Source organism: Oncorhynchus keta, chromosome 35, assembly GCF_023373465.1.
Source record: "Oncorhynchus keta strain PuntledgeMale-10-30-2019 chromosome 35, Oket_V2, whole genome shotgun sequence".
In the NCBI taxonomy this organism is placed as follows: domain Eukaryota; kingdom Metazoa; phylum Chordata; class Actinopteri; order Salmoniformes; family Salmonidae; genus Oncorhynchus; species Oncorhynchus keta.
Genome location: NC_068455.1, coordinates 34,427,421 through 34,439,883, shown reverse-complemented (window position 1 = coordinate 34,439,883; position 12,463 = coordinate 34,427,421). Strand labels below are relative to the sequence as shown.

Here is a 12,463-nt window from a genome sequence, read left to right as displayed (position 1 = left end):
GTGGTGTCCCGTCCTCCCAGGCCGTTGGCATGGTTCAGGAGAAGTTAGGGTCAACGTAATGGAATGGGGTAGTGGGTTTGGTTTTTAATGAGTGTAGGTGGCAGCTGCAGAGAAGTACCTGGGTGTACAAGATTTGACTGCAGAAGAGTTATAAGATATTTCGAGACGGATTTTTATTATATTGTGGTATATAGGTGTAGGGTTGGTTGGTGGTGCAATTTTGTATTTTCTCTCGCTTCCTTTTTATTTTTGTATCACAAATGTAACGTGATTGAACACACGCTACCGCACAGTAGGTGGCAGCATGCACAAACAAAATGTGCCAACGCCATGATACCAAAGAAGAAGAAGAAGAAGAAATTGACGTTAACGCTTATGTTGGACTAAAATGGCGGCTGTCATGAGATTTGTCAAAAGAAGCTGTTTTGGTTCTAAAATGGGTCTTCAATGTTTATCCTTGAGTCGTTCAGCAGCAGTGGCACAATTAGTAAGTCTATATGTTTTTCTTTTTCAATGTCTCCTCAATGCAGTGGCTTGCTTTTTTGACTAGCTACATTTGATTGCAAATGAGTGCCCTTAAATAAACACAAGCGCCTGTTGTTAGCCTACGTTTGCTAGCTAGCGACTACAGTACCAGTATCATAGATACTAGGTTGGCTAGCTGTTTTTGTTAGAATTGATGATAAATGCCGCTTTTAAAATGTGTGTGTGATACTATATTTTGGTATAACCGTCAATGTCATAGCCATAATGCGATATGGTTTGCCTTCATCTGAGCGTGTGTGTTGCTTTTAACTAACGTTACGTGCACTGTCTCACAACGCTCTGTTGACAGGTTCAGGATGGCGCGTCTGCAGGGAAAACTCTCCCAGAGAGGGTAAAGATAGTGGAGGTGGGACCCAGGGATGGCCTGCAAAATGAGAAGGTAATATTTCACTTTATTAAGATTTGATACTTTTAAATCAGTCCACCAGTGAATTACATATTTTTGGCGGTCCATTGCATTGGATTGAGTGGGTGGGCGTGTCACTTAAACTCATGAGGAAAAAGTTAGTCCTTCTAGTTATGGGGAACTGGGTCAAAAGCCACCGGTTGCAGATTTTATTGTCATAACTCCTGTCTCTCTCCTGTTGGCCCTGTCAGACTGTCGTTCCTTCTGAAGTTAAGATTCACCTGATTGACATGCTCTCAGAGGCGGGTCTTTCTGTCATCGAAGCCACGAGCTTTGTCTCCCCGAAATGGGTTCCACAGGTGAGCTTACTAGAGTGATTTGGGACCATGATTTGGGGGATTTTAACTAAATTGAATGCCATAGAAGGGTCCTTTGGAAGGATTGTTGACATATATTTGACATTTGTATCTTAATAGAGAAATAATTCATTGAAGTTAGAACATTTTACATTTTGGCCTTACCCGGGCCTCCTTTAAGACTCCATAATGTTTCATCTGTATGTGCTACAGAGGAAAAATGTGTTTCATATGAAGCTTTACTACTTCCTCTGTAGAATGGGTAGTATTTTGATTTCAATAACAATTTTATTACATTCATATATGAATATTGAAAAATATAAACATAATTATAGAAAATATAAAACAGGGAATAGGTACAGGGGAGAGGAGGGTGATGTATGAGCCAATTGTAAGCTGGGGATGATAAGGTGACCATGACGGTATGAGGGCAGGATTAGGAATTTAGCCAGGACACCAGGGTTAACACCCCTGCTCTTACGTGCCATGGGATCTTTTGTGAACACAGAGAGTCAGGACACCAGTTAATGTCCCATCTGAAAGACGGCACCCTACACAAGGCAATGTCCCCAATCACTGCCATGGGGCATTGGGATATTTCTTTTTTGACCAGAGGAAAGAGTGCCTCCTACTGGCCCTCCAACACTACATCCAGGAGCATCTGGTCTAAGCAGGACAAGCCCTACTTAGCTTCAGAGACAAGCCAGCAGTGGGATGCAGGGTGGTATGCTGTTGGATTGTATCATTGCACATCCTGCAAATAACCAATTTTGGGTGACCAATTTTGATCCATTTTCACATTCACTCTGTTGGAAATGTTTACAAATTGGAACATAACTCAAACTAGCAGAGATCCCACTCTAGAACTTTGATATGCCTGTACAGTCGATTATGTTCAATATATTGAGAATTTAGACAAATCAAATGTTTTATATTTTTAATATTCCTGTTTATTTTTCAATATTGATTATTTGTAAGAAAATTATTGAAATCAAAATACTGCTTATATTACAGAGAACTGTAAAGCTTCATTTGACACCCATTTTTCCTTTATAGAATATACAGATGAAACATTATTAAACTCTTTCTGTTCAGGAGACTCTTACGTTTGTTGTGGTAGATTGTCGTTACAATTGCTTCAGAGGAACCTGGTAAAATTAAGTTTGAAGTGTGCCTAACCACTGGATGGGTCTAAATGCACTGCCAGCACGCAGTCAAAGCTACTAACCACTTTTCGAACGAGCTTCAATGCCTTAAGAAAGTATTCATACCCCTTGACTTATTCCACATGTTATAACCTGAATTAAAAAATATATATATTTTTTTTTCTCTCACCTATCTACTCACAATACCCCATATTGACAATGAAAAACATATTTTCAAATTTATTGAATGAAATACAGAAATATATAATGTTTGCTTTTCTAATAACCATTTTGACTGGGTTCATGCAAGTGACTGATTGATCCGGCTCCGGAGGAATCCTCACTATTAGTATAAGCAATTTGACAGTACACCCAGAACATTGTTTTGAGAACATAAATGGGTCTATCAGTTCCAAGGTCTCCACTTGGAAAAGAAGCCTCATGTGGTATTGGTTGGTCACATGCATGAACCAAAAGTAAATAATGAATCATGTAAATCATACATATATAACTTGTCTGTGTAAGCAATATGTAAGAGAACTAACGGGACTGCCCCGAGGGAGCTCCTGACAGAGCTCCACAACAACATATTCAAACCCCTTTTACTATGACACTCCAAATTGAGTTCAGGTGCATCCAATTTCTTTTGATCATCCTTGAGAGGTCCCTACAACTTGGAGTCCACCTGTGGCCATTTCAATTGTTTGGACATGATTTAGAAAGAAACTGATGACAGTGCATGTCAGAGCAGAAGCTACACCATGAAGTCCAAGGAACTGTCTGTAGATCTCTGCGATAGAATTGTGTTGAGGCACATATCTGGGGAAGTTTATAGTGTTGAAGATGTCAAAGAGCACAGTGGTCTCCATCATTAGGAAATTGAAGAAATATGCAACTACTCTGAATATGCAACTACTGCCAGAAGGACAACAGTCTCTACCTCACTTCACCAATCTGGGCTTTATGGGAAAGTGGCCAGATGGAAGCCACTCCTGAGAAAAAGGTACATGACAGCATGCCTGAAATTTGCTAAATGGAATGTGAAAGACTGTGAGAATAAGATGAAATATTCTGGTCTGATGAGACAAAAGTCTTACACTTTTGGCCTGAATGCAAAGCACTATATCTGGAGAACCAGTCACAGCTCATCACCTGTCTAACACCATCCCTGCCGTGAAGCATGGTGGTGGCAGCATGCTATGGTGCTAATCCTATGGAAAGACTTGAATGTTGTTCACTGCTGCTTCCCATCTAACTTAACAGAGCTTGAAGAAATCTGCAAGGAAAAATGGGAGAAAATACCTAAATCCAGATGTGCAAATGTGATACAGACATAGCCAAAACAACTCAAAGCTAATCGCTGCTAAAGTTGCTTCTACGATGTATTGACTCAGGTGTGAATACTTATGTAAATTTATATATTTCTGTATTTTATTTTCAGTACATTTAGCAAACATTTTGAAAAACATGTTTTTACTTTGTCATTATGGGGTATTGTGTGTAAACTATTTTATCAATTTTGAATTCAGGCTACAACACAACATTGTGGAATAGGTCAAGGGGTATGAATACATTCTGGAGGCACTGTAACTAGTGCACTCAGATCATATCCTGATATCGACAGCAGATGAGTTAGCTATATTATTAATATAACTTAGCTAGCTAACCTGAGCCAAGATCACGTTTAAATTGCATGAAAACTGAGATTTAAATTTTAAATGAATGTGTAAATGGTTAAGTAATTGAGCAGTGTACTTTGCCACTGTGATTCCTGAAATGCAGAGCCTGTTGGAGTGTTTTTCGACTCCTAAATTATACTTCTGTTACATCGTTTTCTAGCTCAGCTGGTTAGCTAGCTCTGTCTCATTGACCACCAAATGTTGCTAACGCTAGCTAGCCACTTAATATAACTTGTTTTCTCAACGTATGTTTAGCCAAGTTGTTATGAATACAACTCCCATCTGCTGTTAGTTCCAAATGTGTTTATAGCTTTGATTGCATGCTTACAGTGAATTCAGAGCCATTCAGTGGTTTGCTATACTACAAACATTTTACCAGGTTCCCATGAAGCAATTGTAATGACCGTTCTCCACAACACCCTAAGAGTTTCCTGATTTGCAAGTGGCCCTGAGGGAACACATTGGGTAAAGTGTTATGAAATGTAATGTCGTGTAATATTTCAAATTGTAAATAACCACCTTAATGTTGCTGGACCCTAGGAAGAGTGGGGATCCTTCATAAATACAAAATAGTGTGTTTAATTGTCTATTAGAAACACAGTTTGAGATCATTGAGGGGATTTTGCCAGTGGATGTATTTGACTTCCCTGAAAAATGTTGTCCAAGGTTGTAACAATAACCAAGGGTACCGGGACTTAGCGAAGACTCCATTGCATAGTTTGATGTGTCCTCAGAGACGGAAGAGGAAGTGAGACATCACACTCCTTCATTTCTTCGAGTTCATATACAGTCAATGAATTAAGCAGATCAGACCCAGCTGCTAATGCATTGGTGTCTATGGGAGAGCTACCCCGTTAAGCAGACAGAACTTACAATTTATTTTAAATGGTAAATGGCCTGAGTGGGACATCTTCATTTATCCATCATCTTTGGTGTCTTTTCCCCCCTGATTGGCAGATGGCAGACCAGGTGGAGGTGATGATGGGGATCCACAGAAGGCCAGGTGTGTCCTACCCCGTTCTGACCCCCAACCTCAAGGGATTCCTGGCAGCTGTAAGTTCCTACCTGGGCTCCATGGCACTCTGCTTATGTCACCTCTATCATATCTATACACAAATTACTTAAAAGCGAGAAGTTAGAATAACGAATGAATTCCATCAAGCGTCATCATACACTGTTGTAAAATCAGTGTCCTATTTTATATTGTTGGTATCGAGCAAGTATGTGGCTGTTTGTTTTCCCAGGTGAATGCAGGAGCTGCAGAGGTGGCCATATTTGGTGCAGCCTCGGAGCTGTTCAGTAAGAAGAACATAAACTGCTCTGTGGATGAGAGCCTGCAGCGCTTTGAGGTCGTCACCAAAGCAGCCAAAGAGGCCGGCGTGCCAGTCAGAGGGTAAGACGGACTGACAGACGGACAAAGAAGCTGAGGTAGAAAATGAGGAGCAGTGATTGTCAATGGAGAACATCTGTAGGGTTGGTCACATTCCTCTTATGTCCATGCTCTGTTTCCTCAGGTATGTGTCATGTGTGCTGGGATGCCCATATGAGGGCAAGGTGTCACCAGACAAAGTGGCTCAGGTGAGTTCCTCTGACTCAGACCAAGCCTAGCATTCTTTCCCTTTTCACTGAGAAATATCTCATCTTCCCTTATAAATGTCATTATCCTCCAAATAGATTTAATTTAACATTGTTATAGAGCTTTAAAACTGCTTGAGGATTTCACTTGTAACTCTTTAATGCAGGTAGCTAAGCGTCTGTACTCCATGGGTTGCTATGAGATATCTCTGGGTGACACCATAGGTGTGGGTACCCCAGGTGGCATGACTGAGATGCTGCAGGCGGTGAGCAGGGAGGTGCCCGTCAACGCTCTGGCAGTCCACTGCCATGACACCTACGGTCAGGCCCTGGCCAACATTCTCATTGCTCTGCAGGTACTGTATAGTCCCAGTTGGCATTAGATAGAACATTGCGGCCCCACTCGCCTATGGGGATACCAACCCGTGTTTACCCCATTGGCTCACAGCAAGAAAACGTGACTTTTTTCAAATGTAATTTTCTTGTTTTCTGCTTGTTTTAGTCAATTGCAAAACTACATTTAAGAAAGGTACAACATTTCTAAAGATGACTTTTAAACATTGCCTGCTCTAGAGCGTTCTCACATCTTACAAAAATGTAATGTTGTAGGGCTTCTCTTATGCCCCTTTTAATGATGGCGCTAGCAGCTACGCAGGTGCTAGCTTGCTACCAACAAGAATATTAAGCTTGCCAAGACCAACAACACAAACAAATAGACGATACAGCTACAAGAGTGAGTAGAGTTAGACTATACAAGTTAAATGTCTTACCTGTGATGAAATGTTTTCCATACACATAGCTACACTACCGGTCAAAAGTTTTAGAACACCTACTCATTCAAGGGTTTTTCTTTATTTTTGCTCATTTCTACAATGTAGAATAATAGTGAGGACATCACAACTATGAAATAACGCATGGAATAATGTAGTAACCAAAAACGTGTTAAACAAATCAAAATATATTTTATATTTGAGATTCTTCAAATAGCCACCATTTGCCATCATGACAGCTTTGCACACTCTTGGCATTCTCTCAACCAGCTTCACCTGGAATGCTTTTCCAACAGTCTAAACATACTAAATAAATCACAGACAGTGTCACCAGTAAAGCACCCTCACAGCATAATACACATGCGGAGATTATCCATTCACACACATCACGTCTCACAAAGACACAGCAGTTGGATCAAAAATCTCCAATTTGGACTCTAGGCCAAACGACAGATTTCCACCAGTCTAATGTCCATTGCTCGTATTTCTTGGCCCAGACAAGTCTCTTCTTATTGGTGTCCTTTTGTAGTGGTTTCTTTGCAGCAATTTGACCATGAAGGCCTGATTCTCCTCTGAACAGTTTATGTTGATGTGTCTGTTACTTTAACTCTGAAGCATTTATTTGGGCTGCAATTTCTGAGACTGGTAACTCTAATGAACTTATCCTCTGCAGCAGAGGTAACTCTGGGTCTGCCATTCCTGTGGCGGTCCTCATGAGAGCCAGTTTCATCAGAGCGCTTGATGGTTTTTACGACAGCACTTGAAGAAACGTTCAAAATTCTTGAAGTGTTCCGTATAGATTGACCTTCATGTCTTAATGAAATGTTGTACTGTCGTTTCTCTTTGCTTATCTGTCCTTGCCATAATATGGACTTGGGTCTTTTACTACTTAGGGCTACCTTCTGTATACAAGCCCTGCCTTGTCACAACACAACTGATTGTCTCAAACGCATTTAGAAGGACAGAAATTCCATAAATTAAGAAGGGACACCTGTTAATTGAAATGCATTCCAGGTGACTACCTCATGAAGCTGGTTGAGAGAAACCCAAGAATGTGCAAAGCTGTCATCAAGGCAAAAGGTGGCTACTTTGAAGAATTTCAAATAAAAAATATATTTTGATTTAACAATTTTTTTGGTTACTTCCTTATTCCATGTGTTATTTCATAGTTTTGATGTCTTCACTATTATTCTACAAAGTAGAAAATAGTAAAAATAAATAAAAACCCTTGAATGAGTAGGTGTTTTAAAACTTTTAACCAGTAGTAACGTGTAGCCTACTTGGACACCGGGTCCCCACATTTCCTACTCTCCCAACCCAAATAGCCTGAAGCCACAGGGCTCTTCTCGCAGGCTCTATTTCCCTACGTGGGAGCATTGCAAACTGTAGTTCAGAATTTTTTTTAAACCTAGTTACAGGTACTGTACATTGAACAACTTACAGTGGGACAAAAAAAGTATTTAGTTAGCCACCAATTGTGCAAGTTCTCCCACTTAAAAATATGAGGTGCCTGTAATTTTCATAGGTATACTTCAACTATGAAAGACAAAATGAGAGAAAAAAATCCAGAAAATCACTTTTTTTAATGAATTTATTTGCAGATTATGGTGGAAAATAAGTATTTGGTCAATAACAAACGTTTATCTCAATACTTTGTTATATACCCTTTGCTGGCAATGTCAACCGCTTTCTGTAAGTCTTCACAAGGTTTTCACACGCTGTTGCTGGTATTTTGGCCCATTCCTCCATGCAGATCTCCTCGAGAGCAGTGACTTTTGGGGCTGTTGCTGGGCAACATGGACTTTCAACTCCCTCCAAAGATTTCCTATGGGGTTGAGATCTGGAGACTGGCTAGGCCACTCCAGAACCTTGAAATGCTTCTTACGAAGCCACTCCTTTGTTGCCTGGGCGGTGTGTTTGGGATCATTGTCATGCTGAAAGACCCAGCCACGTTTCATCTTCAATGCCCTTGCTGATGGTAGGCTTTGTTACTTTGGTCCCAGCTCTCTGCAGGTCATTCACTAGATCCCCCCGTGTGGTTCTGTGATTTTTGCTCACCGTTCTTGTGATCTTTTTGACCCCACGGGGTGAGATCTTGCGTGGAGCCCCAGATCGAGGGAGATTATCAGTGGTCTTGTATGTCTTCCATTTCCTAATGATTGCTCCCACAGTTGATTTCTTCAAACCAAGCTGCTTACCTATTGCAGATTCAGTCTTCCCAGCCTGGTGCAGGTCTACAATTTTGTTTCTGGTGTCCTGGAGTGTGACTATTTGAGGTTGTGGACAGGTGTCTTTTATACTGATAACAAGTTCAAACAGGTTCCATTAATACAGGTAACGAGTGGAGGACAGAGGAGCCTCATAAAGAAGAAGTTACAAGTCTGTGAGAGACAGAAATCTTGCTTGTTTGTAGGTGACCAAATACTCATTTTCCACCATTTGCAAATAGATTCATAAAAAATCCTACAATGTGATTTTCTGGATTTTTTTCCCTCATTTTGTCTTTCTTGGTTGAAGTGTACCTATGATGACAATTACAGACCTCTCTCATCTTTTTAAGTGAAAGAACTTGTACAATTGGTGGCTGAGTAAATACTTTTTTGCCCCACTATATAACAAAAAAATCTATGACGAAGTTGGTTCTTTTACAATGGGGGTTTACCCCAATTTTTGGGCGTGGTCGAGGGGAATTCCTTGTTGTGACTTGAATATTAACTCTGAAGCTGAGTGCAATATAGAGGACTCTGATTGCTGTATGAATACTACTGGAATTCTACTGGCATGCATTTGATGAAGATGCGGTTTTCTTTTTGCAGATGGGTATCAGTGTTGTGGACTCGTCAGTGGCTGGCCTTGGCGGGTGTCCATATGCACAAGGGGCTTCTGGCAATGTGGCCACAGAAGATGTGGTGTACATGTTGCACGGACTTGGCATTCAGACGGTGAATTTTCCTCTTCCCTCTCTTTTTACCGGTCTCCCACTTTCACTTCCTCCCTCAGTTCAATGGAATCTGGCAAAACTGTTACGAGATAGTGTTCTACTTCCTCTGTATTGACAGAATCATTGTCATCAGTGTTTACTTCGACACAAAGCGTTTTGATCTGTAGGAGAACCAGTTGATCTTTTTTAAACTAGTCATTGCACACAATGAGTTCCCTGTTTGTGTGTGACTCTGTCCTTCCTCTCCCTCTATCTCAGGGAGTGGACCTGCCAAAGCTGATGGATGCTGGAGCTTTTATCTGTCGTTCCCTGAACAAAAAGACAAGCTCGAAAGTGGCCCAGGCCACCTGCAAACTCTGAACCTGGCTCCACAAAGGCCTAGAAGAGGGATGTCACGAGTGATTCCTACGGACAAGGCTAAAAGGCATTACTAAGGCAACACACCTGTGCCACAGAGGTGTAATATATTTTGATTAGCTGCAGATAAAGATGGTTGTAAGAACTGTGTGTGTTCCATTATTTGATATAAGTCAAGTACCTCGCTTATAAATGAAGAAATCTAAATAGTTGGAAAGCCTTGCTCAAGTGGTGCCTTATCATTCACATCATGTCCTACATAAACCTGGTGCCTTGCCCGCTACCTTTGTGTGTTACATGATTATTGAAAATACACTAATCATGGATGGAAATGTTATTCTGAATAAAGTATGCTGTTTTAATATAATTTAACGTTAAATGAACAACAAAGTTAAAAGAAGGGATTGCCTGACTTGTACTTCAGTTGCTTGGTGTACAAACAGCCTTGTCCTTATTTGTCAATCCTTATGTTTAGCCAGTTGTCGTAACAGTGGCAAAGGGATGGGTCCTGCCAGTGTATTGCAGTAGGTATCCTAAACAGATCTTGATGTTTGCAGAGTGGAATAGAAAATACATGTATTGATAAGAATCAACCAATTGTTTTCTATTATGGGACAGGAAGTCACAGGATTTAGTCATTCTGATGTCATGTTTATTTCCATTGAACCAAACTTCCAACTATCCTTACTTGAAAACCACTTAGGAGTTACAAGCCTACCATATTAGGACTATTAAAGTCCATTCCTGCAGTTTGAGTGGAATTTGTCTGTTTTTCTTTTTTTGTTTAATTCTTGGTTTTGGTGTGTCTCGTTGAATGTAAATATTTATTGTAAAAGGTTACACTTCTGAATTAAAGCCATTTGAAAAGTTTGTCTCAAATCTAAGGAAGCACATTTTTTTTTGTATTTTCAAAAAATAAATACTAACATTTTTTATGAATGTGTTATGCATATTTAACAGAACAGGTTATATAATCTAGTGCATTTACACAGCCAGTGTCTGTGACACGTCTACAGTGTAGCCAAAATGTCTACCAGCACAACACTCCTCATCCCACTCATCCCAGGGTGAAGAAATGACTCGCATAGGAATCTGGTGATTATATAACAGTAGACTAGTTGAGGATTTGACATTCATTCGTAGGCACTACAAAACCAATCAAAGGTGGATCCATTGAGATATTTGTAAACCATTGGATTCGTGTATGTCCCTAATGGTTGAGGGATAGAGTCTGAGAGGTTGTGATTTTGCAATTTTACTGGAAAGCAAGTGATACAAATCAAATCAAAGTTTATTTGTCACGTGCGCCGAATACAACAGGAAGACCTTACAGTGAAATGCTTACTTACAAGCTCTAACCAATAGTGCAAAAAAGGTGTTATGTGAACAATAGTAGTGAGGCTATAAAAGTAGCGAGGCTACATACAGACACCAGTTAGTCAGGCTGATTGAGGTAGCATGTACATGTAGATATGGTTAACGTGACTATGCATGTGTGATGAACAGAGAGTAGCAGTAGCGTAAAAGAGGGGTTGGTGGGTGGCAGGACACAATACAGATAGCCCGGTTAGCCAATGTGCGGGAGCACTGGTTGGTCGGCCCAATTCAGGTAGTATGTACATGAATGTATAGTTAAAGTGACTATGCATATATGATAAACAGAGAGTAGCAACAGTGTAAAAAGAGGGTTTGGGGGGGGGCACACAATGCAAATAGTCCGGGTAGCCATTTGATTACTTGCTCAGGAGTCTTATGGCTTGGGGGTAAAAACCTTTTTGTCCTAGACTTGGCACTCCGGTACCGCTTGCCATGCGGTAGTAGAGAGAACAGTCTATGACTGGGGTGGTTGGTGTAAAGGTCCTGGATGGCATGCAGGTTAGCCCCAGTGATGTACTGGGCCGTACGCACCACCCTCTGTAGTGCCTTGCGGTCAGAGGCCGAGCAATTGCCATACCAGGCAGTGATGCAACCAGGATGCTCTCGATGTTGCAGCTGTAGAACCTTTTGAGGATCTCAGGACCCATGCCAAATCTTTTTAGTTTCCTGAGGGGGAATAGGCTTTGTCGTGCCCTCTTCATGACTGTCTTGGTGTGTTTGGACCATTCTAGTTTGTTGTTGATGTGGACACCGAGGAACTTGAAGCTCTCAACCTGCTCCACTACAGACCCGTCGATGAGAATGGGAGCGTGCTCAGTCCTCCTTTTCCTGTAGTCCACAATCATCTCCTTAGTCTTGGCTACGTTGAGGGATAGGTTGTTATTCTGGCACCACACAGCCAGGTCTCTGACCTCCTCCCTATAGGCTATCTCGTCATTGTCTGTGATCAGGCCTACCACTGTTGTGTCGTCTGCAAACTTAATGATGGTGTTGGAGTTGTGGGAGCCTGGCCATGCAGTCGTGGGTGAACAGAGAGTACAGGAGGGGACTGAGCATGCACCCCTGTGGAACTCCAGTGTTGAGGATCAGCATGGCAGATGTGTTGCTACCTACCCTCACCACCTGGGGGCGGCCCGTCAGGAAGTCCAGGATCCAGTTGCAGAGGGAAGTGTTTAGTCCCAGGATCCTTAGCTTAGCTGAGCTTTGAGGGTACTATGGTGTTGAACGCTGAGCTGTAGTCAATGAATAGCATTCTCACATAAGTGTTCCTTTTGTCCAGGTGGGAAAGGGCAGTGTGGAGTGCAATAGAGATTGCATAATCTGTGGATCTGTTTGGGCAGTATGCAAATTGGAGTGGGTCTAGGGTTTCTG

The 12,463-nt window shown here is 41.3% G+C and overlaps 1 protein-coding gene across 1 annotated transcript; it reads left to right on the top strand.

The window, feature by feature from the left end:
• Positions 1-320: 320 nt before the first annotated feature.
• LOC118368419 (hydroxymethylglutaryl-CoA lyase, mitochondrial-like) lies at positions 321-10,585 on the top strand. The gene is made up of 9 exons (XM_035752491.2): positions 321-487; positions 836-925; positions 1,144-1,251; positions 5,030-5,125; positions 5,317-5,465; positions 5,587-5,650; positions 5,815-6,003; positions 9,234-9,359; positions 9,617-10,585. Exons 1-9 carry the CDS (start codon positions 389-391, stop codon positions 9,716-9,718), a joined length of 1,023 nt encoding a protein of 340 aa, XP_035608384.1. The 5' UTR covers positions 321-388; the 3' UTR covers positions 9,719-10,585.
• Positions 10,586-12,463: the final 1,878 nt, after the last annotated feature.

What these genes read in the sequence shown, in the direction of transcription:
- LOC118368419 (XM_035752491.2), top strand. Translation starts at nt 389, where the DNA reads ATGGCGGCTGTCATGAGATTTGTCAAAAGAAGCTGTTTTGGTTCTAAA. An exon ending in CACCAGACAAAGTGGCTCAG is followed by an intron (nt 5,651 to 5,814) that starts GTGAGTTCCTCT and finishes TCTTTAATGCAG; the next exon opens with GTAGCTAAGCGTCTGTACTC. An exon ending in ACATTCTCATTGCTCTGCAG is followed by an intron (nt 6,004 to 9,233) that starts GTACTGTATAGT and finishes TTCTTTTTGCAG; the next exon opens with ATGGGTATCAGTGTTGTGGA.